General features: G+C 45.3%; 1 protein-coding gene across 1 annotated transcript in view; it reads right to left on the reverse strand.

Moving 5' to 3' along the window:
• Positions 1-1,441: 1,441 nt before the first annotated feature.
• ak5 (adenylate kinase 5) overlaps positions 1,442-27,239 on the reverse strand; it is a 70,806-nt gene continuing 45,008 nt past the window's right edge. The window contains exons 7-12 of the mRNA XM_072274802.1: positions 20,637-20,727; positions 18,048-18,124; positions 15,455-15,497; positions 13,235-13,270; positions 4,799-4,962; positions 1,442-1,654 (exon numbers count right to left, since the gene is read on the reverse strand). Of these exons, the coding sequence (XP_072130903.1) occupies positions 1,442-1,654; positions 4,799-4,962; positions 13,235-13,270; positions 15,455-15,497; positions 18,048-18,124; positions 20,637-20,727 (624 nt within the window). The remainder of the gene's footprint in view (positions 1,655-4,798; positions 4,963-13,234; positions 13,271-15,454; positions 15,498-18,047; positions 18,125-20,636; positions 20,728-27,239) is intronic.

A 27,239-nucleotide genomic window follows, 5' to 3' on the forward strand; every position in this document is an offset into this window, starting at 1 on the left:
AGCCTGCACCCTTTTCACAGGACAGCAGTAGCCAATGCCAGGAGATGGCCTTTAAAGGTGAGTGGAGGAAAATCTAGGGAAGATATCAGAACTACACAAAGTGTTGTTTTCCCAGAATACACTGCTGGGGTTGGTAGATACTTTAGGGACAATTAATAGACTTTTAGATCAGCAGGTTGATGTAAGAAAAATGGAGGTTTATGGGCTGTGTAAGAGGGAAGGGTTAGGTTGATCATGGAGTAGGTTTATATACATAGGTCACCACAACATGCTAGGCCAAAGGGCCTGTTCTATGCTGTATTGTTCCACATTCTATGTCCTAGCACTGCCCCTTCAGTTCTTCTCTTGAATTTGACTCTGAGAGTGCTGCCAATTCATGATGTACGTCTTGTCACAGGTGGCCAAATCTGGCCTCACTCTCAACCAGTGTCCACTTGGGCATTTGATTTAGGAGTATGATTTATGCCCTCTCTCCTTTGGAAATGTTAAGACCAAGTTTTGATGTCTTTGTTGTCCTGTAGGACAAGGTCAATAGACACCTCACAGAAGATATGAGCTCAAAAAACACCACCCAGGAGATATGATGTTAATAGATATCGCCCAGAAGTTACATTGAACAGAATCCATAGATTTCATCCACTGTGCTCATGACCTCTTTAAACAGTTCAAAGTTCTATGCCCTTTGGTCCTAGACATGCTCTCCACGTCCATTCTATCTACACCTTTCAATGTTCAATGAGATCACCCCCCACTCTGCCCGATTCATCTAAACTCTAGTCAGTACAGGCCTGGAGCCATCAAATGTTCCATAGAACCATAGAAACTACAGCACAGAAACAGGCCTTTTGGCCCTTCTTGGCTGTGCTAAACCATTTTCTGCCTAGTCCCACTGACCTGCACACGGACCATATCCCTCCATACACCTCCCATCCATGTATCTGTCCAATTTATTCTTAAATGTTAAAAAAAACCGGCATTTACCACCTCATCTGGCAGCTCATTCCATACTCCCACCACTCTCTGTGTGAAGAAGCCCTCCCCTAATGTTCCCTTTAAACTTTTCCCCCCTCACCCTTAACCCATGTCCTCTGGTTTTTTTTCTCCCCTTGCCTCAGTGGAAAAAGCCTGCTTGCATTCACTCTATCTATAGCCATCATAATTTTATATACCTTTATCAAATCTCCCCTCATTCTTCTACGCACCAGGGAATAAAGTCCTAACCTATTCAACCTTTCTCTGTAACTGAGTTTCTCAAATCCCGGCAACATCCCTGTAAACCTTCTCTGCACTCTTTCAACCTTATTTATATCCTTCCTGTAATTTGGTGACCAAATGTTAAATTTCCTCATATGTTAACCCTTTCAGCTCCAATATAATCTTGTGAAATCCTCTGGACCCTCTCCAATGGAAGCACGTTTTTCTTAGATCATCATCATCATCATTAAAGCTGTGTCATATGATGTAGGCGTTCATGATTTTTCTGCGGGAGTGGTGTGCCATTGCCTTCCTCTTTACAAGACAAGTGACCCTGGCAGTTATCAATACTCTTCAGAGACTGCCTGCCTGGTGCGAGTAATCGCACAGCCAGGACTTGTGCTTTGCACCAGCTGCTCATACGGCCATCCTCCACCTGCTCTCGTGGCGTCATGTGACCCTGATTGGGGAGAGGGTGGTTAAGTAGGTCTACACCTTGCCCAAGTGTGACCTGCAGGCTGAGGGAAGGAGCAACTTACCCTCCTTTGGTAGAGATGAAACGTCTCAACCCAAGCAAGGCTGCAGGCCGGGATGGTGTCAGTACCAGGGTGCTCAAAGCCTGTGCCCCTCAGCTATATGGAGTACTTCGCCATGTGTTTAACCTGAGCCTGAGGCTCCGGAGGGTTCCTGTACTGTGGAAGACGTCCTGCCTCGTCCCTGTGCCGAAGACGCCGCGCCCCAGCGGCCTCAATGACTACAGACCGGTGGCATTGACCTCCCACATCATGAAGACCCTGGAGAGACTTGTTTTGGAGCTGCTCTGGCCTATGGTCAGGGCACACTTAGATCCCCTCCAGTTCACCTACCAGCCCCAACTAGGAGTTGAGGATGCCATCGTCTACCTGCTGAACCGTGTCTACACTCACCTGGACAAGCCAGCGAGCACTGTGAGGGTCATGTTTTTTGACTTCTCCAGTGCGTTCAACACCATCTGCCCTGCTCTGCTGGGGGAGAAGCTGACAGCGATGCAGGTGGATGCTTCCCTGGTATCATGGATTCTTGATTACCTGACTGGCAGACCACAGTACGTGTGCTTGCAACACTGTGTGTCCGACAGAGTGATCAGCAGCACTGGGGCTCCACAAGGGACTGTCTTGTCTCTCTTTCTCTTCACCATTTACACCTCGGACTTCAACTACTGCAGAGTCTTGTCATCTTCAGAAGTTTTCTGATGACTCTGCCATAGTTGGATGCATCAGCAAGGGAGATGAGGCTGAGTACAGGGCTACGGTAGGAAACTTTGTCACATGGTGTCAGCAGAATTATCTGCAGCTTAATGTGAAAGAGACTAAGGAGCTGGTGGTAGACCTGAGGAGAGCTAAGGTACCGGTGACCCCTGTTTCCATCCAGGGGGTCAGTGTGGACATGGTGGAGGATTACAAATACCTGGGGATACGAATTGGCAATAAACTGGACTGGTCAAAGAACACTGAGGCTGTGTACAAGAAGGGTCAGAGCTGTCTCTATTTCCTGAGGAGACTGAGGTCCTTTAACATCTGCCGGACGATGCTGAGGACGTTCTATGAGTCTGTGGTGGCCAGTACAATCATGTTTGTTGTTGTGTGCTGGGGCAGCAGGCTGAGGGTAGCAGACACCAACAGAATCAACAAACTCATTCGTAAGGCCAGTGATGTTGTGGGGATGGAACTGGACTCTCTGACGGTGGTGTCTGAAAAGAGGATGCTGTCCAAGTTGCATGCCATCTTGGACAATGTCTCCTATCCACTACATAATGGACTGGTTGGGCACAGGAGTACATTCAGCCAGAGACTCATTCCACCGAGAATGCAACACAGAGCGTCATAGGAAGTCATTCCTGCCTGTGGCCATCAAACTTTACAACTCCTCCCTTGGAGGGTCAGACACCCTGAGCCAATAGGCTGGTCCTGGACTTATTTCCTGCATAAATAATTTACATATTACTATTTAACTACTTATGGTTTTATTACTATTTATTATTTATGGTGCAACTGTAACAAAAACCAATTTCCCCTGGGATCAATAAAGTATGACCATGACTATGTATTTCCACCCCACCACCAAACTTTCTTAGATAAGGGCCCAAAACTGCTCAAAATACTCCAAATGCACCAAATGGAGTCTGACCAATGCCTTATAAAGCCTCAGCGTTAAATCTTATTCTAGTCCTCACCTCACAAAATGATGGCTAACATTTTATTTGCTTGTATGGCTATGTGGAGAAGACAGATCTCAGAACTGTATTCTGCATACATACTTTGATAATAAAATGAATCTTTGAACATCTGAAACCCAGGCGGCCTCCTCTACTGTAAAGGTGAAGCCACACTCAGGTTGGAGAAACAACACCTTATATTCCGTCTGGGTAGCCAGATGGCATGAACATCGACTTCTCTAACTTCCGTTAATGCCCCACCTCCCCCTCGTACCTCATCTGTTACTTATTTTTATACACACATTCTTTCTCTCAATCTCTTTTTTCTCCCTCTGTCCCTCTGAATATACCCCTTGCCCATCCTCTGGATCCCCCCCCCCCATCGTCTTTCTTCCCGGACCTCCTGTCCCATGATCCTCTCATATCCCCTTTGCCAATCACCTGTCCAGCTCTTGGCTCCATCCCTCCCCCTCCTGTCTTCTCCTATCATTTTGGATCTCCCCCTCCCCCTCCAACTTTCAAATCTCTTACTCACTCTTCCTTCAGTTAGTCCTGACGAAGGGTCTCGGCCTGAAACGTCGACTGCACCACTTCCTAGAGATGCTGCCTGGCCTGCTGCATTCACCAGCAACTTTGATGTGTGTTGCCTGAAGCCCTAAGTTTGAATAATGGATGAACATCTGCCATTACTTGGTATTTGTCGTATCTGCTGCCAACTTTCTGCATGAGAATGCCTGGGTCACTCTGAGCGCCGCTGTTCAGTAGTCTCACATTCTGTTTCTAGAGTTATGCAGTGGTGTCATCTTGAGCTCATTTAAACTGGAACAGCCTGAAGCAGAGATTTGCCATGATTTGCTACTCAGTCAATCCAACTTTCACAGACAATTTACACTCCATTTAGCCTTCTCAGCTTCGAGGCATCACTGAAGTTAGAACATGAATGCAGCGCAAAATGTTCAAAAAGAAATATCACATTGTCACTTAACGGCAGATGTTCATCCATTACTCAAAGTTAGGGCCTCAGGTCTGGCTTTCAAATGTTCAAAGATTCATTTTATTATCAAAGTGTGTATGCAGGAATACAACTCTGAGATTTGTTTTCTCCAGGTAGCTATAAAATACAGAAAAAACATAGAAGTAGTGGTAAGTCATCAATCCTCACTGCACAAAAAGAAAAATAAACACAAACTTGAAAATCCCAAACCTTCCCTAATCCATCCCTTGCATAAAAACTAACAGATCACCCAAACCGCCAGACCACCAATTGGCAACCTAAAGAGGCCAAAATGAACACAGTCCAATCAATAAACCTCAGAACTTCAATAACATCTCTGAGAGCATCAGAGAGGACTGGTGGTATTGACCGGGTTTCTATGGTGTGTTGACCCAGGAGGATCAGGTTGCACTTACCTGAGGCACCAGCTGCTCACACATTTCAGTTTCCTTAGTCTCCTCGCTCCCCTCTGGCCCGAAGCCCATCACATCCTGGATGAGGTCTTCCATGGACAGGTAGGTGAAGCCATACTCTGCTGCTACTCTCTTGCACAGCACTCGTCTCCCAGATACAGGACCACCTTGGCACAAGGACAAGAACACATGAGATGTACCAACAAGAAGAAACAACAAAAGAAAACTTACTTTTGTACTAAGTATTTTGTAAACTCGGGATATACTTTATACTTTATGCTAAAGGAGTAAAGATTAGTTTTACTTGTCATATGTGCATTGAAACATCAAGACCTACAATGGGGTATATGGGGTGTCAGGGAGGGGTAGCACCTCTGGTGGGGGAACATGTTGCGTCCTTTTCAGGGCGGTTAGTCCACCTTTGGTCCCCACCTGGCACTCGGCTCTCACCTGTGGCTCCCCGTAGCTGTTTGCATGCGACAGCGGCCACACCCCGGGCAACGGCTTCGACAAGCCAGCTAAACCAGGTGAGGGTAGCCGACGGGTCTCAAACCCTCGGTGAGATAGGGAGTTGTCTATCCCAGCATGTGAAGACAGACTCCGGCGGATTGAGTGGACGAGACCAGTGGAAGGTCCAACGGTCAAGAAGGCGGTCTCTGCAAGCGTCGTGGAACGTGTAGAGCAGGACAAGACACAGAAGACGTCCTGGTCATCCACTGTGCCTAGTCCCATCTCCAGCCGTCTAGACTCTGTCTTGCCACTGGATCCAGATGGGAATTGGGAAGAGAGAGTGAGGCTGACGCTGCGCAACTCTCTCTCACTTAAATCCAAGTCACGCGCTAGTCTCGACACCATCATTATGGTGTCGAGGTCCTCTTCGACGTCAACGATGGACGAACAACAATGACTCACATGTTTGAGGCTGTGCCGGTGGGGGGAGGGATCAGCCCACAAGTGTTGCCGTGCTTCCAGCGTTAACATAGCATGCCCACACCTTGCTACTCTAACTCATAAGTCTTTAGAATGTGGGAGGAAACCAGAAGGAACCCATGCAGTCACAGAAAGAACATTCAAACTCCTTACAGAGAGCAGTGGGAGCCGAACGTGATCTTACAGCCGGTGCTGTAAAGCGTTACATTAACCGCTATGCTACAATGCCACTCTCTAAGGAATCTTACAGCAGATAAAACTCCTTCCAAGTAGAAACGTAGAAAACCTACAACACAAGTTAGCCACTCTGTAATGCAGACAAATTCTGCATAGCAAGTTCCCAAAAAGAGCAACGTGATGAATTGCGGATAATCTCTACACTGATCTCAGACCATGGACAATGTTTGTGAGCACCAGCGACCCAAGGATCGTTAAGCCCAGTTAGGAACCTGGTCTAATGACTCATCAACTATAACAACGTGATGAATTGCTGGGTAATCTCTTCACTGATCTCAGACCATGACGAAGATTTTTGGGCAACAGCGACCTGAGGACCATTAAATCCAGATGGGATCCTGGCCTAATGATTCATCAAAAGATGGCACCTAGGTCATGCTGTTCTCAATTCTGCACTGCTGTGTTGCCCAACAAAAATTAAATCAAAATATCACCAAAGCTAGGAATCCGAAATAAAAGCAAACTGCTGGAATGCTTGACAGATTAGGCAGCATCTGTGCAGAAGAGGACAAAGTTGATGTTTCATATCAATGTTCTTTAATCAGATAAGTGCGGTTGGAGTGAGAATCGAACCAACGATACACAGATTCCACAGGGGTTTGTGTTGGGATTGATTCTTTTTACATTATGTGTCAATGATTTGGATGATAGAATTGATGGTTTTGTTGCAAAGTTTGCAGATGATATGAAGATAGGTGGAGGGTCAAGTAGTTCAGAGGAAGTAGAGAGGCTACAGAAGACTTAGATTAGGAGAATGAGCTAAGAAATGGCAGATGGAATACTGTATTGGGAAGTGTATGGTCATGCACTTTGATAGAGGAAATTAAAGAGTTGATTATTTTCTAAATGGAGAGAAAATACAAAAAAACTGAGGTGCCAAGGGACGTGGGAGTCCTTGTGTAGGATAAGGAAGGAAGGCATACATGGTGTTAGCATTCATTTCAAGAGGACTAGAATATAAAAGAAAGGATGTAATGTTGAGACTTTATAAAGCACTGGTGAGGTCTGACTTGTTGGAGTTGTTGGAGTATTGTGAGCAGGTTTGGGCCTCTTATGTTAGAAAGGATGTGCTGAAACTGGAGAGGGTTCAAAGGAGGTTCACAAAAATGATTCCAGGATTGAGTGGCTTGTCATATGAAGAGTGTTTGATGGCTCTGGGCCTGCATCACTGGAATTCAGAAGAATGAAGGGTGACATTGAAACCTATTAAATGAGAAAGTCCTTGATAGAGTGGACGTGGAGAGGATGTTTCCTATGACGGGAGAGTCCGAGACCAGAGGATACAGCCTCAGAATAGAAGGGCATCCTTTTATAATGGAGATGAGGAGGAATTTCTTTAGCCAGAGAGTGGCGAATCTGTGGAATTCATTGCTACAGGCAGCTGTGGAGGCCAAGTCTTTATGTATATTTAAGGCAGAGGTTGATAGATTCTTAATTGGTCAGGGCATGAAGGGAAATGGGGAGAAGGCAGTTAGATTGGGGCTGAGAGGGGCCGGCTGCTGGTGCAATATCATCAGCGCCAGACCTGGGAGCGGAGGTTCCCGGGTTCGAATCCAAACTGGGCCACTCCCGAGTACGCTTTCCATCCGTGCCGGGTTGAGTGTCGAGATCGCAACTCGACCTCATAAAATAAAGGGAAAAATACTGCAAAATGTCTGTGTGAGGAGTGGCGTGCCGCACAGTCTCTCTCTCACTCCGCACCTTGTAAAGGTATGTAAAAGACATTGTCCCGCCAACATCACACATGCACGCACGGATGCGCCAAAAAAAAAGATTGGGGCTGAGAGGAAAATTGGATCAGTCTTGATCAAATGGCAGAGCAGCCTCAGTGGGCCTAATGGCCTAATTCTGCTCCTATACCTTATGGCCTTACTGATTTGATGAAGTAAGCCTGGTCCACAATTAGTGTAACAGGTTTGACCCTCTAGATATTATCGCTTGAGTGTTCCGCATCTCATTCCTCACCCTCAACCAGGAGTCAGCTCACTTCAATGGCACACCACCCACACATCTGACTGCGTCCCTACTGAGGATTGTGAGGACGACTGAGAGATCATCGGGGTCTCTCTTCCACCTACCAGAGTTATTTATCAGCAGTGCTGTGCAAGCAGGGCCCTTAGTGTTGTCAGTGATTCCCTCCCATGTGTCCATCAATCCCTTTGCCCCCCTCCCCATCCCACCACCAGGCAGGAGGTACCACAGCATAAGACAAGAACTGTTAGAATGGGAAACCGCTTCTTCCACTCGGACTGTAGGACAACTAAACTCCTTGCCACCATGAATGTTACATCAGTAGCTTTATACTGTTTACTTTTTAACTTGTATATGCACCTCATTATTTGTTAATTTATTTGTGGTAATATTGCTTTCTGTGTTGTGTGTGAGTTATATGTACTGTGTTGTGCACCTTGGTCTGGAGCAGGGGTTCCCAACCTGTTTCATGCCATGGACCAATAGCATTAAGTGAGGTGTCTGTGGACCCCAAGTTGAGAACCCTTGGTCCAGAGGAACGTTGTTTTGTTTGGTGGTACACATGTGTGTTGGCACGTGGCCAAGTGGTTAAGGCGTTCGTCTAGTGATTTGAAGGTTGCTAGTTCGAGCCTTGGCTGAGGCAGCATATTGTGTCCTTGAGCAAGGCACTTAACCACACATTGCTCTGCGACGACACTGGTGCCAAGCTGTATGGGTTCTAATGCCCTTCCCTTGGACAACATCGGTGGCATGGAGAGAGGAGACTTGAAGCATGGGCAACTGCCAGTCTTCCATACAACCTTGCCCAGGCCTGCGCCCTGGAAACATTCCAAGGCACAAATCCATAGTCTCATGAGACTAACGGATGCCTATACCCTATACATGTGTACAGTTGAATGACTATAAACTGAACTTCAAACGTTCAATCTACCTCATTATGGGCCTTGTAACTTATTGTCTACCTGCACTCCATTCTCTCACACCATATTCTGCATTCTGCTATTCCTTTATTTATAGCTAAATCTGAATTCTATTATTGTAATTTATAGTACTTTTACTACAACATAGGATCAGAATTAGGCTATTCGGCCCATTGAGTCTGCTCCACCATTCCATCATGGCTGATTTTCTTTTCCTCTCAACCCCTTTCTCCTGCCTTCTCCCTGTAACCTTTGCCACCCATCCTAATGAAGGACTTAGCAATCTCTGCTTTAACCATACCCAATGACTTACCCTCCACAACCACCTGTAGCAGTGAATTCCAGATTCACCATCCTCTGCCTAAAAAAATTCCTTCTTATCTCTATTCTAAAGGGATGTCCTTTTATTCTGAGATTATGCCCTCTGGTCCTAGACTCCCCCACATCCTCTTCATGTCCACTCTATCCAGGCTTTTCAATATTTGATAGGTTTCAACGAGAATCTCCCCTCATTCTTCCAAACTCCAGTGGGTACAGGCCTACAGCCACCAAAAACGTCTTAAACGTTAACCCTTTCATTCCTGGGATCATTCTCGTGCACCTCCTCTGAACCTTCTTCAATTCCAGCTCATCCTTTCTCAGATAAGAGGCCCAAAACTGCTCACAATTGGCAACCATGTTGCCCAGACCCTGGATGACAGTGGTAAAAATTGATGGGATTGCTGGAGGTATAAAATGGCTGGTGTTACTATAAATAGGTTCTTGATTGTTAACACAGGGCAGGGGCCTATTTCCAAGCTGTATTTCCCTCTGAATTTAGGACTCCATTGCTTATACGTCAACTAGCCCTAGATGGATGGGAGTGAGGGTAAACAGATCTCAATTTTGAATAACACACGCAGAATCCCAGAGGAACTCTGCAGGTCAAGCAAAATCTATGGAGGGAAATAAAGAGTTAATGTTTCAGGCTGAGACCCCGCATCAGGACTGGAAAGGAGGCAGAAGCCAGAATAAGAAGGTGGGGGGAGGGAAAGGAGTACAAGTTGGCAGGTGATAGGTGAAACCAGGTGAGGGAAAAGGTGGGTGAGTGGTTGAGGGGGGGGGAATGAAGTAAGAAGGTAGGGGAGGGGGGGATAGGTGGAAAAGATAAAGGGAAGGAGGAGGAATTTGATGGGAGAAGAGAGTAGACCTTGGAAGAAAGGGAAGGTGGGGCGGACACCAGAGGGAGATGATGGGAAGGTGGAGAGATGAGAAAGGGTGAGAGAGGAACAAAATTGTGGAATGGAAAGAAAGAAGGGAGGTGGAGAAATCAATGCTTACGTCATTTTGGAGGCTACCCACACAGAATTTGAGGGGTTGCTCCTCCAACCCGAGTTTAACCTCATTGTGGTAATAAAGGAGGTCATGGACCGATATGTCGGAGTGGGACTGGGAAGTCAAATTGAAATGGGTGACAACCAGGAAAGGCCACCTTTTGTTGTAGATATAGCAAAGTTGTCCCCCAGTCTACGTCAGGTCTCAGAGATGTAGAGGAGGCTTCAATCTTTCCTATATATGTCTATGAGGATGTGTGTACTTAAGACGCAGGTAGAAATTTGGGTGGCGGGGTGGAGATACGTCTCTGTCAAAGGAGATGTAAGGCACTCCTTCCCGCTGCTAGCCTGCAGGTCACCCTTGGGCAAGGTGTAGCATCTGCTTAGACCCCAATCAGGGTCACGTGAAGCCATGGGTGCAGGTAGCAGGTGGTCATATGAGCAGCTGGTGCAGATCACAAGCCCTGGTTATAGGACCACTGATGCTGGGCAGACGATCCCTGAAGAGTACTGATAATGGCTGGGCCCATCCATCTTGTAAAGACGCTGCCCAAAAGAAAGCAATAGCAAACTACCTCTGCAGAAAAATGAGCCAAGAACAATCATGGCCGTGAGAAAGACCATGACCTCCAATGTCATATGAGACGGCACACAATGATGATGCTGTGAAATGACCACCCAAGAGCAGCAGCAGATACAGGGGTTTCAGGTAACCATTGCTTGCTCCAATTTAGCTGGCGCCTTCCGACAAGTCGGAGCATTTCCTGAAGAAATGTCAAATTGCTTTTAAAATTTATGAAAGGAATACAGGTCAACAAACTAAATATATACAATCAATGCATGTACTGTACCTACTACCAAGCACCATCCACTACATAATGTACTGGTTGGGCACAGGAGTACATTCAGCCAGAGACTCATTCCACCGAGATGCAGCACAGAGCGTCATAGGAAGTCATTCCTGCCTGTGGCCATCAAACTTTACAGCTCCTCCCTCGGAGGGTCAGACACCCTGAGCCAATAGGCTGGTCCTGGACTTATTTCATAATTTACCGGCATAATTTACATATTACTATTTAACTATTTATGGTTCTATTACTATTTATTATTTATGGTGCAACTGTAACGAAAACCAATTTCCCCCCTGGGATCAATAAAGTATGACTATGACTATGACTATGTAATCTCATTCATCAAGACTGTTAACTAGAAGTCTGCTCGGTCACTGGCCTTTGCATGAACAACCAACTAAATGAAATCATCTTGGACACAAAATGATAAAGTGATGGATGTTTGCTGCTGTCTGTGCTCCCACTGATGTAGTCGGGCATCAGTGCCTTGGGATGCAAATGATGGCATGTGAGATGTGTATTTGTGAATTTCTGTCTTCAAACTGATAGCATGGTAAGAGGGTGTGATAGAGGTTCGGGTTAGAGAGTGGAGGATGAGTCCTGTGGAACATTATGTACAAGGGCAGAAAATGCATGAACTCCTAAACAGCATTCTCTTCTTCCTCACCTTTTCTCCTCGGAGCGATGGAGGATGAGGGTGACCTGATGGATGTGTATAAGGTAATGAGAGGCATTGATCGTGTGGATAGCCAGAGGCTTTTTCCCAGGGCTGAAATGACTAACATGAGGAGGCATAGTTTTAAGGTGCTTGGTAGTAGGTACAGGGGGGACGCAGAGGTAAGTTTTTCACACACAGAATGGTTGGTACGTGGAATGGACTGCCAACGAAGGTGGTAGAGGTGGATACAATAGGGTCTTTTAAGAGGCTCTTAGATAGGTACATGGAGATTAGAAAAATAGAGGGCTATGCGCCAGGGAAATTCTAGGAAGTTTCTGGAGTAGGTTACGTGGTCAGCACAACATTGTGGGCCGAAGGGCCTGTAATGTGCTGTAGATTTCAATATCCTCTCGCTCTCTCTCACACATGAACACACAGACACAATGCCACAGGAACTCAGCACAGCAAACTATAAACAAAACTTCAGCAATTCATGTTGGTTGTTTACGCAAAGAGATTCTGCAGATGCTGGGAATCCAGAGCAGCACACACAGAATGGTGGAGAAACTCATCCGGCCAGGCAGTGTCTACGGAGATGAATAAACAGTTGATGTTTTGGGCCAAGACCCTTCATCACGACTCATTTTGCCTTTCAGCCAAACTGGTCAATGATGACCAAGGTGCCCATCCCAGCCAGTCCCATTTGTCAGCACTTTGCCCATTACCTTCTAAACCTTTCCAATTCATACACTGTATTTAAATATTGTTATTGTAGTAGCCTCAGCCACTTCCTCTGGCAGCTTGTTCCACACAAATGCCACTCTTCGTGTAAAAAAAAATGTGTCCCTCACGTTCCACTTAAGTCCTTCCCCACTCACCTTAACCCTTTGCCCTCTAGTTCCTGATCCCCCAAAAGACTGAGTATATCCACCCCATCTACCCGTCATGATTTTATACATCTTCAAGATCACCTGTCAGTCTCCTACACGCTAAAGGATCTGGTCCTAATCCATCCTCTCCAAACTCAGTTCCTTGAGTTCTTGCAACATCTTAGTTCATCCTTCCTGCACTCTTCTCACTTTAACAACATCTTTCCTGTGGTGAGGCACCCAAAACTGAACACAATACTCCATGCGGCCTCATAACACAATGTACAACTGCACTAGCTTCCATATCCTCACCCCATTCTGGGAAACGAAACTCTTCCAAGTTCCCTCCAAATGTCCTTGGTTAACCATGTGTGTCAGAAAGGCAAGACTTTCTGCTGTTGAAATGGTTGATTGGATCCCAGCTACAGCACACAACACATATCTCTAAGTCACAAGATGCTGGAAAGCTTGAGCAGCACACAAAAAATGCTGGCGGAACTCAGCACGTCAGGCAGCATCAACGGAGAGGAACGAACAGTTGACATTTTGGACTCAGACCCTTCATCAGGACTGGAAAGGAAAGGTGCAGAGGCCATTTCTATGAATATGCTGGTGGATACTCTGGCAGGTGTAGAGCCACAGGAGGGTTGGAAAGGAACAAACAAGCACCCCGCTCTGAATGCAGCTTACCGATAACAAAGATGGTCACTGTCTTCTTCACATCTTCTGCAAGAGAAAGGCACATTGTTTAAAGAATTGTTGGCAAAGGCTGTGTTTCTGAACAGGTTCTATTAGTACTTAACACTTCTGACCGTGAGGCTAAGCACAGCTCCAATGCCATATTTAAGTTTGCTGATGGCACCACTGTCATAGTCTGAATCAAAGGTGAGAATCAATCAGCATGGAGAAGGGAGATTGAAAATCTGGCTGAGTGGTGCCACAACAACAACCTCTCACTCAATGTCAACAAGACCAGGGGGCTGATTATTAACTGCAGGAGGAAGAAACCAGAGGTCTGTGAGACAGTCCTCATCGGGGGATCAGAGGCAGAGAGGGTTAATAACTTTAAATTCTTGAGTGTTATTATTTCAGAGGACCTGTCCTGTGCCCAGCACGTATGTGCATTTACGAAGAAAGTATGGCAGTGCCTCTAATTCCTTAGAAGTTTGTGAAGGTTCGGCACGACCTCTAAAACTCTGAACTTCAAAGGGGAATATATTGACTGGCTGCATCACAGACTGGTATGGAAACATTAATGCCCGTGAATGGAAAACTCTACAAAAAGTAGTAGATACGGCCCAGTCCATCACAGGTAAAGGCCTCTCCACCATTGAGCCCATCTACACTGAGCTTTATTGCAGGAAAGCAGCATCCGTCAGCAGGGACGCCCACCACACAGGTCACGCTCCCTTCTCGCTGCTGCCATCAGGAAGAAGGTACAAGAACCTTAGGATTTACACCACCAGGTTAAGGAACAGTTATTATCCCTTAACTATCAGGCTCCAGAATCAAAGGGGATAACTTCACTCAACTTTACTCACCCCATCACTGAACTGTTCTCACAAACTATGGACTCACTTTCAAGGACACTTCATCTCATGTTCTCGATATATTTTGCTTATTTATTTATTATCATTATTATTATTTCTTTTTGTTTTCTTTCCTTTTGTATTCCTTTTGTTGTTTTTTGCACACTGGTTGTCCGCCCTCTTAGTGCGTTCTTTCATTGATTCTATTACGGTTACTGGATTTATTGAGTGTGCCCACAAAGCAGTGAATCTCAATGTTGCATATGGTGACGTATATGTATTTTGATACTAGACTTACTTTGAACTTTTGAATTTGACGTTTGTTATGTTGCTGCTGGAATGCAAGCAAGTGCAACAGTCAGTCTGTGCCTGGCACGATCACACAAACAGCCCCATCACTGAACTGTTCTCACAAACTATGGACTCACTTTCAAGGACACTTCATCTCATGTTCTCGATATATTTACATAATGAAAATAAGTAATTTGCAGTCCACTTTGAGTATTGTGTTTACTAGATCTAGAGGTCATGGGTTAAGGGCAAAAGGTGAAATGTTCAAGGGGACCTGAGGGGGATCTTCTTCAGCCAGAGGGTGCTGAGCGTGTGGAATGAGCTGCCAGTGGAAGTGGTGGACTTGGGTCTGATTGCAACATTGAAGAGAAGTTTGGATAGGAACAAGGACGGGAGGGGTATGGAGGGTGATGGTCTGGGTGCAGATTGATGGGACTAAGCAGTATAATAGTTTGGCACAGCCGAGATGGGCGGAAGGGCCTGCGACTGTGATGTACTGCTCAACGACTAGGTCTCTTAAACTAAAAACACAAGTAAGTGGATGGGCCTGTGAGAGAGTTTGGGCTATAAAAGGGCAGAGGAATAGGACCCGAGACTCTGCGATGGTGGAGATCTTGAGCAGCACACAAAGAACACTGGAGAAACTCAGCAGGTCAGGCAGCATCTATGGAGGAGAATAAACAGTCGACGTTTTGGGCTGTGACCCTTCCTCAGGACTGGGAAGGAAGGGGGAAGAAGCCAGAATAAGAAGGTGATGGGGACGGGATAAAAGGAGGAGTGGGGCTTGATGGGATTACTGTGTTGGAGGCCAGCAGGGACCCTGTGGGCCAAATAGCCTTTTCTATGTAAGTAAGAGGGGTTTGCTGCTGTGGTGACATGAGGAGGGGAACAGATTTCACAACGAGTGGCTTCTTTCTGCTCTCGCGTCACTTTTATTCCTGGTGACTGGAGCGTTCATCATCTTTTTAAAATCAGACATGGGCCAACATACCACGGCTGCTGGCGTGCATCCCCCCACCCCCCACAATCTGCTGCTGTCCTCACCCGACACATCCAGCCTTCCTCTGCCACTGCAAGCTTCAGTACTGACCTTCTGTTTTACTGTCCTCTGCTGCAGTAGGCACTTCATTCATCTGGTGAACAAAGGGAAATGGAAAAACCTCATCAAGGTCTCAGGCATTGCACAGGTCTGGAGTCACAGAGCTACTGAATGCTATACAGTACATACATTTTCCTTGAGGTTTGTTCATCTCTGCACTGAACTGAGGCTGTGGTCTGCAACTAACGGGCTCCTGCAGGGACAACTGTATTCGTGGCTGTGGACTCACTTTCGTGATCTTCAGCTCCGAGTGTTATTTGCTTACTTTTATCGTTTGCCTGCACATTGGGTGTTTAATGGTCTCTTTTAATAGGTTCAATTGGGTTTATTTCTTTTGTGGCTGCTTGTAAAGAGATGAATCTACAGATTGTATATAGTATACATAGTTTGAAAATAGATGTACCTTGAACTTTGAGTCAAGCAGTGACCCTAACTCTTGGCCTGAGTTTTGGGTGATGAAACTAGTGCTGTGAATTCTTACAGGATCACTTCATTGCACTTCGGCAGAGAGACAGAGACACCGTTGCCATGCAGAAAAGGTAATAACAATTACTTCAGATGGCATATAAGAATTGGTGATCCACCAGAGGTCTCAGCAGTCTGTTGGGCTGCGAGACGGGATGGCAGGCTAAGCAAGGTGGATACAACACCAACTGTCTAAAGTGGACTGCGACGTATCACAGACATGGAACTATACAGCACAGTAATCGGCCCTTTGGCTGATCTCCACCACCGCTAATCATTCCAGTCTAGACTTGTCCCATCTGCCTGCTTTTGGCCCGTATCCCTCTAAACCTGGGGTTCCCAGCCTTCTTTAAGCCATGGACCCCTACCATTAACTGAGGGGTCTGTGGGCCCCAGGTTAGGAACCCCTGCCTATAGGGGAGGCACAGTAGCATAGTGGTTAGCACAACGCTTTACAGTGTAGGTGATCCGGGTTCAATTCCCGCCACTGCCTGTAAGGAGTTTGTACGTTCTCCCCGTGACCACCTGGATTTCCTCTGGGCGCTCTGGTTTCCTCCCACAGCCCAAAGGCCTACTGGTTGGCAGTTTAATTGATCCTTGTAATCAGGTTAGGATTAAATCGGGGGATTGCTGGGCAGCGGGGCTCGAAGGGCCGGAAAACTTACTCCGCACTGTATCTCAATTAATAAATGAATAAACCTTTTCTATTCATACACCTATCCCAATGTCCCTTAAACATCGTAACTGTACCTGCCCCTATCCCATCCTCTGGCAGCTCGTTCCATATACCCACCACCCTCTGTGTGAAAATCTTACTTTTCAGATAAATCCCTTTAAAATGTTTTGCCTCTCGGCCTCTAGCTTTAGACTCCCTACTCTGGGAAACGTCTGTGATCATTACCTTATCTGCGCCCCTCCTGATTTTATGAACCTCAGTAAGGTTGGCCCTCAGCCTCCTGTGCTCCGGGGAACACGATCTCAGGCCATCCAGCGACTCAGGAGAACGGGGCGCCGCGGTAGCGCAGTGGCTAGCACGACGCTATTACAGCTCAGTGCGCCGGAGTTCAGAGTTCAGTTCTGACGCCGTCTGTAAGGAGTTTGTATGTTCTCCCAGTGACTGTGTGGATTTCTTCAAGGTTCTCTGGTTTCCTCCCACATTCCAAGGACATACCGGTTAGTAGGTCAATTGTTCATTGTAAATTGTCCTGTGATTAGGCGAGGGTGAAATAGGTGGGTTGCTGGGGGTACCATTCATTGGGCGGGAAGTGTCTGTTCTGTGCTGTATCTCTAAATAAATCAAAATCTCCTTATAATCCAAACCCTCCAAAGACTCGTGAATCTTTTCTGTGCTGTCTTTACCCATGGCGTTGAGTCATAGAGTTAGAGCATGGTCCAGCACTGCCAAAGGCCCTTCGGCCCTTCATAACCATGCCAAAACACACGAGTTTCTGCGGCTGGTGAATATTTTGAGCATCACTTACAAAATGCAGGAGCAACCCAGTCCTGACGAAAGGCTTTGGCCTGAAACATCAACTGTTTATTCCCCTCCACAGATGCTGCCTGATCTGCTGAGTTCCTCTGGCATTGTTGTGTGTGGTGTCCATGTCAACCATGGTACGTATCTATGCTAGCTCCATTTCCTGACAATTAGTTCATGGGCTTCATGTGCCTTGGATCCTTTGGATGATTTTGCCCTGTTTGGCCCAAATCCCCCTAAACACAGGGTTTCCAACCTGGGGTCCATGGTTAAAGGCTCTGTGGCACAAAAAAGGTTGGGAACCGCTGGTTTAAACCTTCCCTGTCCAAATACCTGTCTATATGCCTTTTAAATATTATAATTGTACCTGCCTCTACCAGTTCCTGGGTCCTGTGTGATCCAGGTAGCATATTTCCTTCTGAAAAGATTATAATGAACTGGGCTTTTCTACAATCCTATATTTTCATGGTTAACATTACTGATGCCAACCTCCAGATAATAACCCTGGAATTTAATCCCGTACTCACTCTAGTGGGAGGAATGCGATTCCAAATGTTATTGTCTTTCATAAAACACAGTAAATGGAGGTGGTGTAGGGAGGGGAAATGGTGAGGAGAAACGGATTTAACTGGATGCTGTTACCTGATCTTCAGACTCTGAGTCATCACCCACAGAGTCAGTGGAGTCTGCCAATAAACTGAGGTCAGGTTCACTGTGCCCTGGTACATCAGAAGAAGATGAAGATGAGAAGATGAACAAAGAAACATTTGCTCCTTGATGCCATCTGTTATGTTTTGCAACTTCAAAACATAAAACTAGTTGCAATAAAAGGATGGGAGTCTAAAATGACATGAGCTGCCTTCTTCTTCCTTTGACTTTTAATGGCAGTTGGCAGTCCAATTTAAAGGTGCATTAATGCCACCAACTGGACTGGAGTGTGGCGTAGAGAATTGGGAAATAAAACTCTCACTGCTACTTTTTCAATGGAAGCTAAATTTCCCCCAAAAGCCCTATAGATTGTACGTAGTGAAAGACAATGCTGTGAATTAAATTCAAGTCACTCGCATAACTTAATTTTTTTGAAGGAAAACTATCAACCCCCAAAGATTTCTTTTAATCTTATTTGTTTCACACTGTAATAGTATATGTTCAACTGTTTCATAATGATGACAAAACCTACACACCCCAGAATAATGATTCCCAACAAGATATGAGGAATAGTACGCCCGATTCTAAGTCGTCAATATAATTCTTTTCCTCCTTGTTTTACTCCCTTCTCCCATAAGCCCAACAATTTCATGTATTCTTTAACGGTATCTCCCCTTACGCCCTTTATCCTACTAGTCTTGCCATAAGCCCCTAAATCTTAACTCTACCAACCTCTTGGCTTGTGATTTGCTGTTGAACTTTTAACAGCCTTTTTTTAGCTAAACATCAACCTACTCATTCCCCTCAACACCTCTGTATGCAGGGACCCATAAGGAAAAGACATGTAAACCAATACTTTGAATATGAAATAAAATCTGAAGAGCTTGCAACAGTAAATCTGACCTTCTGCTAGAATGACCTGTTTTAAGACTCATCAAAACCGAAAAGGAATCTGAACAAATTACAACTTTGCAAGGACAAATTTCCTCCACCCACTGTAAGCCCAAAATGATGGCCATCAATTCTGCTGTATATACTGATAAATGGTTAGTAAGAAGTTTCTCTGTTGTTACTTGTAATTCAGGCACAAGAACAGCCACACCAACATTCCCAGTTAAAATATGTTTTGAACCATCTGTAAAAATGGTTAACATATCGTAATAATTTTCCATAATGTAGTGATGAACCAGCAGATTCTCAGGCATAACAGAGTCCCTAGACTTTATTAAATTATGTGACCTCAAGTGACGAGAGTCTTAGTTTGTGTTTTACTTTCAGTGAAACATGCAAATATCATGTAGTAGCACCATGAAGTATGCAATTCAGTAATTTTTTATATTTAGGCTATAAGACAAGGGAGCAGAATTAGGCCATTTGGCCCATCGAGTCTGCTCCACCATTCCATCAGGCTGATTTATTATCCCTGTCCATCCCATTCTCCTGCCTTCTCCCTGTCACCTTTGATGCCCTCAGTAAACAAGAATATGCTTTAAATATACGTATCTATATCTATTTATCATTGTACTGCTGCCATAAAGTTAACAAATTTCATGACATATACCAGTGATATTAAACATGATTCTGATTCTGATCACTTGGCCTCCCCTTAAACATTTCACCTTTCACTCTTAACCCATGACCTCTAGTTCTAGCCTCACCCAACCTCAGTGGAAAAAGTCTGCTTGGATTTACCCTATATGTACCCCTCACATTTTTATATACCTTGATCAAATCTCCCCTCATTCTCCTGTGCTCTAGGAAATAAAATCGTAACCTATTGAACCTTTCCCTTTTATTCAGGTCCTCAAGTCCAGCCAACATCTGTGTAAATTATTTTTGCAATCTTTCAATCTTATTCATATCTCTCCTGTTCTCAAAGACTTCCAGCTGTGATCCTTCTCTGATATCTAGCTGCTGCTGTACAAGTGCAAGTCTACTTCTTCTAAAACTTAAACCTTGACCAATAAGAGCTCTCATCTCAGAGCTGGAGGACTCGGGTATGCCACAGAAAACTGTGAACCTCTCTCTCCCCCACCCATCCCCTCCTCCTTCTCTCTTCTTCTGTTCTCCATCCTGATTTCCCTCTTAACGTTTCTCTTCTCCTTACCTACTCATTACCTCCCTCTAGTGCCCTTCCTCCTTCCCCTTCTCCCACGGTCCACTCTCCTCTCCTATCAGATTCCTTCTTCTTCAGCCCTTTACCTTTTCCACCTATCACCTCCCAGTTTCTCACTTCATTCCCCCCCCCATCACACCTACCTTCCCCCTCACATGGTCTCACCTATCACCTTCTCCTCCCCCAGTCTACTTATTCTAGCTTTCCCCCCATTCCTTTCCAGTCCTGCAACACTGATTCCTTATTCCTCTCCATAGACGCTTCCTGACCTGCTGAGTACCTGCAGCATTTTGTGTGTGAACTTTCACTGAATTGTTAAGTCTTACCTTGTGATCGAGGAATGTTATTTTAGACTCAGGGTCAGCATACTGTCAAACAATGTCACATGTCCTTCCCTGTCTGCCTCCTCCTCCTCTCCCTCTTTTAAGCAGCGTGAACACGAGTAATACCCAGGTCTGTCAACCTACCTGCCACCGGGTCCTTGGTGGGGAACAGCCTGTTATCCACTGCAACTGATAAATCATAAAACACCTCCTCTTCATCTCTGCCTGCGTCTAGCTGGGTAGAAATTGGAAGGCAGTGATCAGCAGTGTCCCATGTACGACATCAATTACTCAGAGTTCAATTCCATATTCAGAAACCTTATGTTGTGAGTTAAATTAGAGTCATTGATTATACAATACAGAGACAAGTCCTTAAGTTCAAGTTCACTGTCATCTGACTGTGCGTCTATACGGCCAAACAGAACAACATTCCTCCAGACTACGGTGCATTCACAATACACATATCACACACAGCACAGAAAACAAAAGTATTTCAAAATAAGTTAATGAAATATAATTCACAATGTATGTGAAATGCACAGGTATATATCAAACAGTTTGTTGTCTTCTGCACATTGGTTGAACACCCAAGTTGGTGTGTTTTTCATTGATTCTGTTATGGTTATTATTCTATGGATTTATAGAGCATGCCCGCAAGAAAATGAATCTCAGGTTTGTATACAGTGACATATAAGTACTTTGATAATAAATTTTCTTTGAACTTTAAACAGCTTGCAGTCTTAGTGACAAGACCTTGATGGTAGTAGGGTATTCATTAGTCTCACAGACAAAGGGAAGAAGGTGTTACCCTGTCTGGCAGTCCTAGTCCTGACGCTCCTGTACCTCCGTCCTGACTGTAGTGGGTCAAAGTGATTGTGGTCTGGGTGGTAGGGATCCTCAACAACACCTCAGGCCCTTCGTATAGAACACTTTGGATACCACTCGTCCATACCAACCAAAATGTCTGTCTGAGCTAGTCTCCGCTGCCTGAATTTGGTGAATAGTCTCTAAACCTCTTCTGTTTGTTTACTTTTCTGTTCATGTCTCTTAAATGTACCTGTTTCTACCACTCCCCCGGCAAATCGTTTCATAAACCCGCCAAGCTCTGTGTGAAAATGATGTCCGTGCTGTATTACTCTGTAAGGCAATGTAGAAGGTTGCATTGTGGTTACAGTAACATAGCGATTAAGTTATTTATTGGCTTGATCTGGGATTATGAAGCACTGGTAGCATTTTTATAGCAATGGTGACCATGAGACAATCAGACTGTACACATACACCCCAAGAACTGCAGTGGCTCAAGATGGCGGCTCACCAGCATCCTCTCAGAGCAACTAGGGTTGAGCAATTAACTGCTGGCTCATCTTGTGAAGTACATGCCCACTCAATGAGTAAGAAAATCCACGTTTCGTTCAACAATTCAACAATGTGGTACCCTAACAAATTTCTACAGATGTACCGTGGAGAACATTCTGACTGGTTGCCTCACTGTCTGGTATGGACAAGATCTGAAAAAGCTGCAGAGGTTTGTAGACTCAACCAGCTCCATCATAGGCATAACCCTCCCCACCAACAAGGACATCTTCAAAACACAAGGCGGCATCTATCATGAAGGACTCTCACCACCAAGGACATGCACTCTTCTCAATACTACCACCAATGAAGAGGTACACGAAGTCTGAAGACACACACTTAATGTTTTAGGAACAGCTTCTTCTGGGGAGGGGAGGAGAAGATGGTGGCGCGACGCAGCGCACACGGCCGCTCCGAATTGATATCATATTTGTTAAATAGGGGCCATGCACAATCCTGATTTGATGGAGACAGACCTGAGAAGCACGGAGGAACATCTGGAGAAACTTCTGAAATGCCTGCTTCGCTGCCACTGCTACTGTGCAATCGAGAATCTCCGGAGGGGAAGGCCCCAAATCCTCGGCTTTGCCTATTGCTTGTTGCCGGGGCTGGGGTCGAAGCGCTCAGCAGAGATGGTGCTCGGTGCTTGATGTCGGAGGCTCAAAGTTTTCAGACGGACTCGGAGTCGGACCGTGGTTGGTGCTACCAGGATGCTGCATCGGCAAGTTTGTGGCGCTGGAAGCTCATGGCAGGGAGAGTTTCTCCCTTCAACTGTCTGCGTGAGATGATGGGACTTTCGAGAGACTTTGAGACTTTTTTTTACCGTGCCCATGGTCTGTTCCTCATCAAGTTACGGTATTGCTTTGCACTGTTGTAACTATATGTTATAAGTATGTGTTTTTTGTAGTATTTTAAGTCTTGGTTTGTCTTGTGTTTCTATGATATCATTCTGGAGGAACAAATTGTATAATTTCTTAACGCATGCATTACTAAATGACAATAAAAGAGGACTGCGTGTCCTCATAATCTAATTTAATCTAATGTAAATAATCTAATCCTCCACAATCAGATTTCTAAATGGACAATGAACCCATGAACACTACCTCACTATTTGTTCTCTTCTTTTACGACTTATTTATTTTGTTTCTATTTCTTACTGTAACTTACAGTAATCTTTTTATATATTGTACTGTACTGCTGCCACAAAACAACAATTCTCTGACAGACATCAGAGAAAATAAACCTGATTCTGATTGTGGTTTGTAATGGCACAATAAACACCAATTCATTTCCCTTCTTGAGCCATTTTGGTTCTTCGAGCATATGTATACAGGTTGGCTGTTGTATGCATTGGCCCTGGAGAGGCTCCAGAGGAGGTTCTCGGGAAAGAAAGCATTAGTGTAGTGGGCAGCCATTAGCACGGTGCTGTTACAGCTGGGGGTGTCAGAGTACCAACAAATAAATAAATAGCATTTGATGTCTCTGGATCTATACATGACAGGTGGGGAGAGGGGGAAGAAATATGAAAAGGCCCAGATAGGGTGGATGTGGAGAGGGTGTTTCCATTAGTAGGAGAGTTTAGGATCTGAGGGCACAGCCTCGGAATAGAAAGATGTCCCTTTGGAACAGAAATAAGGAGTAATTAGCCAGAGGGCGGTGAATCTGTGGAATTTATTGCCACAGATGGCTGTGGAGGCCAGGTCATTGGGTGGATGTAAGGCAAAGATTGATAGGTTCTTGATTGTTAAAGGTTGCAGGGAGAATTGGGCAAGAATGGGGTTGTAAGGAATCGGGCATGGTTGATTGGTGGGTCAGACTCGATGGTCTTACACAGCCATCCCATAGAAACAAAAACAGCACTGAGTCAAGTCGAGCTCACAAAATGGATCAGCCAGGCGTAACTCTGCTGTGCTTTCATCCATCTTTAAAGATTTCCAGATTAGAGGTGTCTAACTGTAGTAATGATGTTGTACTCACTTGTGTGTAGAATTACCCAGCTTAATGGAGAAATTAGTATCAGGTTTATGAGAACTATCTTGCTAGCATAAGCTTACAGAGGCATAAGCACTACAGCACAGAAACAGACCTTTTGGCCCATCTAGTCCATGCTGAACCATTGTTCCATCTAGTCCCATAACCCTTCATAACCCTCCCATCCATGTCATCTATCCAAATTTCTCTTAAATTTTGAAATTCATGCCTGTCTGTGGGAAGACGAATCTCAGGGTTGTGTACTGCCTACATACTTCGATAATAAATGTATTTTGAATCTTTGAAATTGAACCTGCAACCACCACTTCCACTGGCAGCTTGTTCTGCACTCTCACCACTCACTGAGTGAAGAAGTTCCCCTTCATGTCCCCCTTAAACATTTCACCTTTCACTGTTGGACCATGACCTCCAGTTACCGCTTCGTTGAGAACCACAGTTGCATCCGCCACAAGCCAAACATTTTAATTTCGATTCCCATTCCTGTTCCGACTGTTCATCCACGGCCTTCTCTTGTACCAAGATGAGCCCACCCTCAGGGTGGAGGAACAACACCATCAGGTTGGTGGCTACACATTCTGAGTAACCTCCAACCTGATGGTATGAATATTGATTTTTCCTTCTGGTAAAAAATCCCCCCCCCCCCCACAACTCTGACGATTTAACTTTTTTTTACCTGCCTATTACTTTCCCCTGGGTCCCCTCCTCCTTCCCTTTCTCCTATATTCCACTTTCCTCTCCTATCATATTCCTTCTTCTCCAGCCCTTTACCTTTCCCACCCACCTATCAACAATCACCTTCCAGCTAGCCTCCTTCCCCTCCCCCCACCCTTTTTTATTCTGGCATTTCCCCCTTCCTTCTCAGTCCTGAAGAAGAGAAACGTCGACCGTTTATTCATTTCCATAGATGCTGCCTGATCTGCTGAGTAACTCCCACTCTACTGTACTGCCCCAGGACCCCTCAGCTTTCACTGACTCCCACTCTACCGTACTGCCCCAGGACCCCTCAGCTTTCACTGACTCCCACTCTACCATACTGCCCCAGGACCCCTCAGCTTTCACTGACTCCCACTCTACCATACTGCCCCAGGACCTCTCAGGTTTATCTAACTCCCACTCTACCGTACTGCCCCAGGACCCCTCAGCTTTCACTGACTCCCACTCTACTGTACTGCCCCAGGACCCCTCAGCTTTCACTGACTCTCACTCTACCGTACTGCCCCAGGACCCCTCAGGTTTATCTAACTCCCACTCTACCGTACTGCCCCAGGACTTCTCAGCCTTCTCTATATCCCACCCTACCGTACTGCTGAACAACTCCTCAGCTTTTTCAGAATAAACTCAGATTCTCACGTCTCACCAAATAACTGAATTTCCCCATCCCAGTGTTGATTCTGATCAATCGTGTTTGCACCATGGTTTGTAAACGTTCTGCTTAAACGTCTTGACTACAGCTTGGCATTCAGTACTATCATCTCCTCAGAACTAATCAATAACGACCAAGACCTTGGCCTAAATACCTCCTTGTGCAAATGGATCCTCGATTTCTTCGCTTGCCAACCCCGGTCTGTTCAAATTGGCAGCAACATCTCCTCCACAATCTCAGGTGCCCAACAGGCTCTACTCACTTTATGACTGTGCGGCCGAGTACTGCTCCGATTCCATATTCCGGTTTGCTGACGACACCACTGTCACTGGCCAAGTCAAAGTGGTGACGAATCAGCATATAGGAGAGAGACTGAAAATGTGACTGGGTGGTGTCACAACAACCTCTTACTCAATGTCAGCAAGACCCCAGAGCTGATAATTGACTTCAGGAGGGAAAACCAGACGTCCATGAGCCTGTCCTCATCGGAGGATCGGGGTGGGGAGAGTCAGCAGATTTAAATTTCTCAATCCAGCACTTAAGGCAATTCGGAAGAAAGTACAGAGTAAGAGGAAGCTTGCGAAGATTTGGCTTGTCATCTAAAACTTTGGCAAACTTCTACAGTTGTGCAGTGGAGAGTATTTTATCTTGTTCCATCAAGGCCTGGTATGAAAACACCAATGGTCTTGTATAGAAAAGCCTACAAAAAGTAGTGGATACGGCCCAGTCCATCACAGATAAAGCCCTCCCCACTACTGAACTCATCTACATAGAGCATTGTCACAGGAAGGCAGCAACAGTCATCAAAGGCTCCCACCACCCAGGCCATGCTCTCTTCCCGCTGCTGCCATCAGGAAGGAGGTACAGGAGCCTCAGGAAAAACATAACTAGTTATTACCCCTCAACCATCAACCTCTTGAAGCAAAGAGGATAACTTCATTCAACTTCACTTGCCCCATCACTGCACTATTCCCACAGCCTATGGACTCCCTTTCAAGGACTTTTCATTTCATGTTCTCAGTATTTATTGCTTATTTATTTATTACTATTATTCTTTTATTTCCCCTTTCCTTTTGAATTTGCATGGTTTATCTTCTGCACATTCGTTGCCTGTGCATCCTGTTGGGTGCAGTCTTTCATTGATCCTATTGCTCACAGGAAAACGAATCTCACAGTTGTATAGGTGATATGTACGTGCTTTGATAATAAATTTACTTCCAACTTTCCTTTTGTGCCGTGTGACTGTGGATCTTAATCTTCTTGACACCCTTTTCCGCTTGTACTGCCTTCAAAGGTATGCATTTCAAGATGCTGATGTATTTCATTGTGGAAATTGGGTCACACAGAGATAGAATATTACAGCACAGAAACTGGCCCTTCGGCCTTTCTAGTCTGTGCCTGACTATTATTCTGACTAATCACCTTGGCTTGCACCCGGAACATAGCCCTCCCATCCATACTTCTCCTAAACATTGAAATCGAGCTTGCATGCACTACTTGTGCTGACAGCTCATTCCACACTCTCACCACTATCTGCGTGAGCAGGTTCCCCCTCATGTTGGCATTAAACATTTCACCTTTCACTCTTAACCCATGACCTCTAGTTGCAGCCTCACCCAACAACAGTGGAAAAAGTCTGCTTGCATTAACCTGATCTATACTCCTCAAAATTTTGTATGGGTATATCAAATCTCCCCTCATTCTCTTATGCTCTAGGGAACAAAGCTCTATCCTACTCAACCCTTCCCTTTAAATAAAAAAGATAAAAGGCCACTGACTGAAAAAGGAAGATACTGCAGATGCTGGAATTCAAAAGAAAAGCAGAAAATGCTGGAGCTCTCTCAGCAGGTCATTTTTGATGTAGTTCCAAAGTACTTTTGAAGTTAGAATCTGCTGCAGTGTGGGAAATGTGGCAATCAAATGGCACACTAATTGCATAGTCCCAAAAATAGAAAACATCATCATCTTCTGTTCCTCGACCCACTTTAATATAGGCCACCTCCGCCTAACAAATTGGTTCTGTTTTTTACAAATATCCA

This window comes from Mobula birostris, chromosome 12 (genome assembly GCF_030028105.1).
Source record: "Mobula birostris isolate sMobBir1 chromosome 12, sMobBir1.hap1, whole genome shotgun sequence".
Classification (NCBI taxonomy): domain Eukaryota; kingdom Metazoa; phylum Chordata; class Chondrichthyes; order Myliobatiformes; family Myliobatidae; genus Mobula; species Mobula birostris.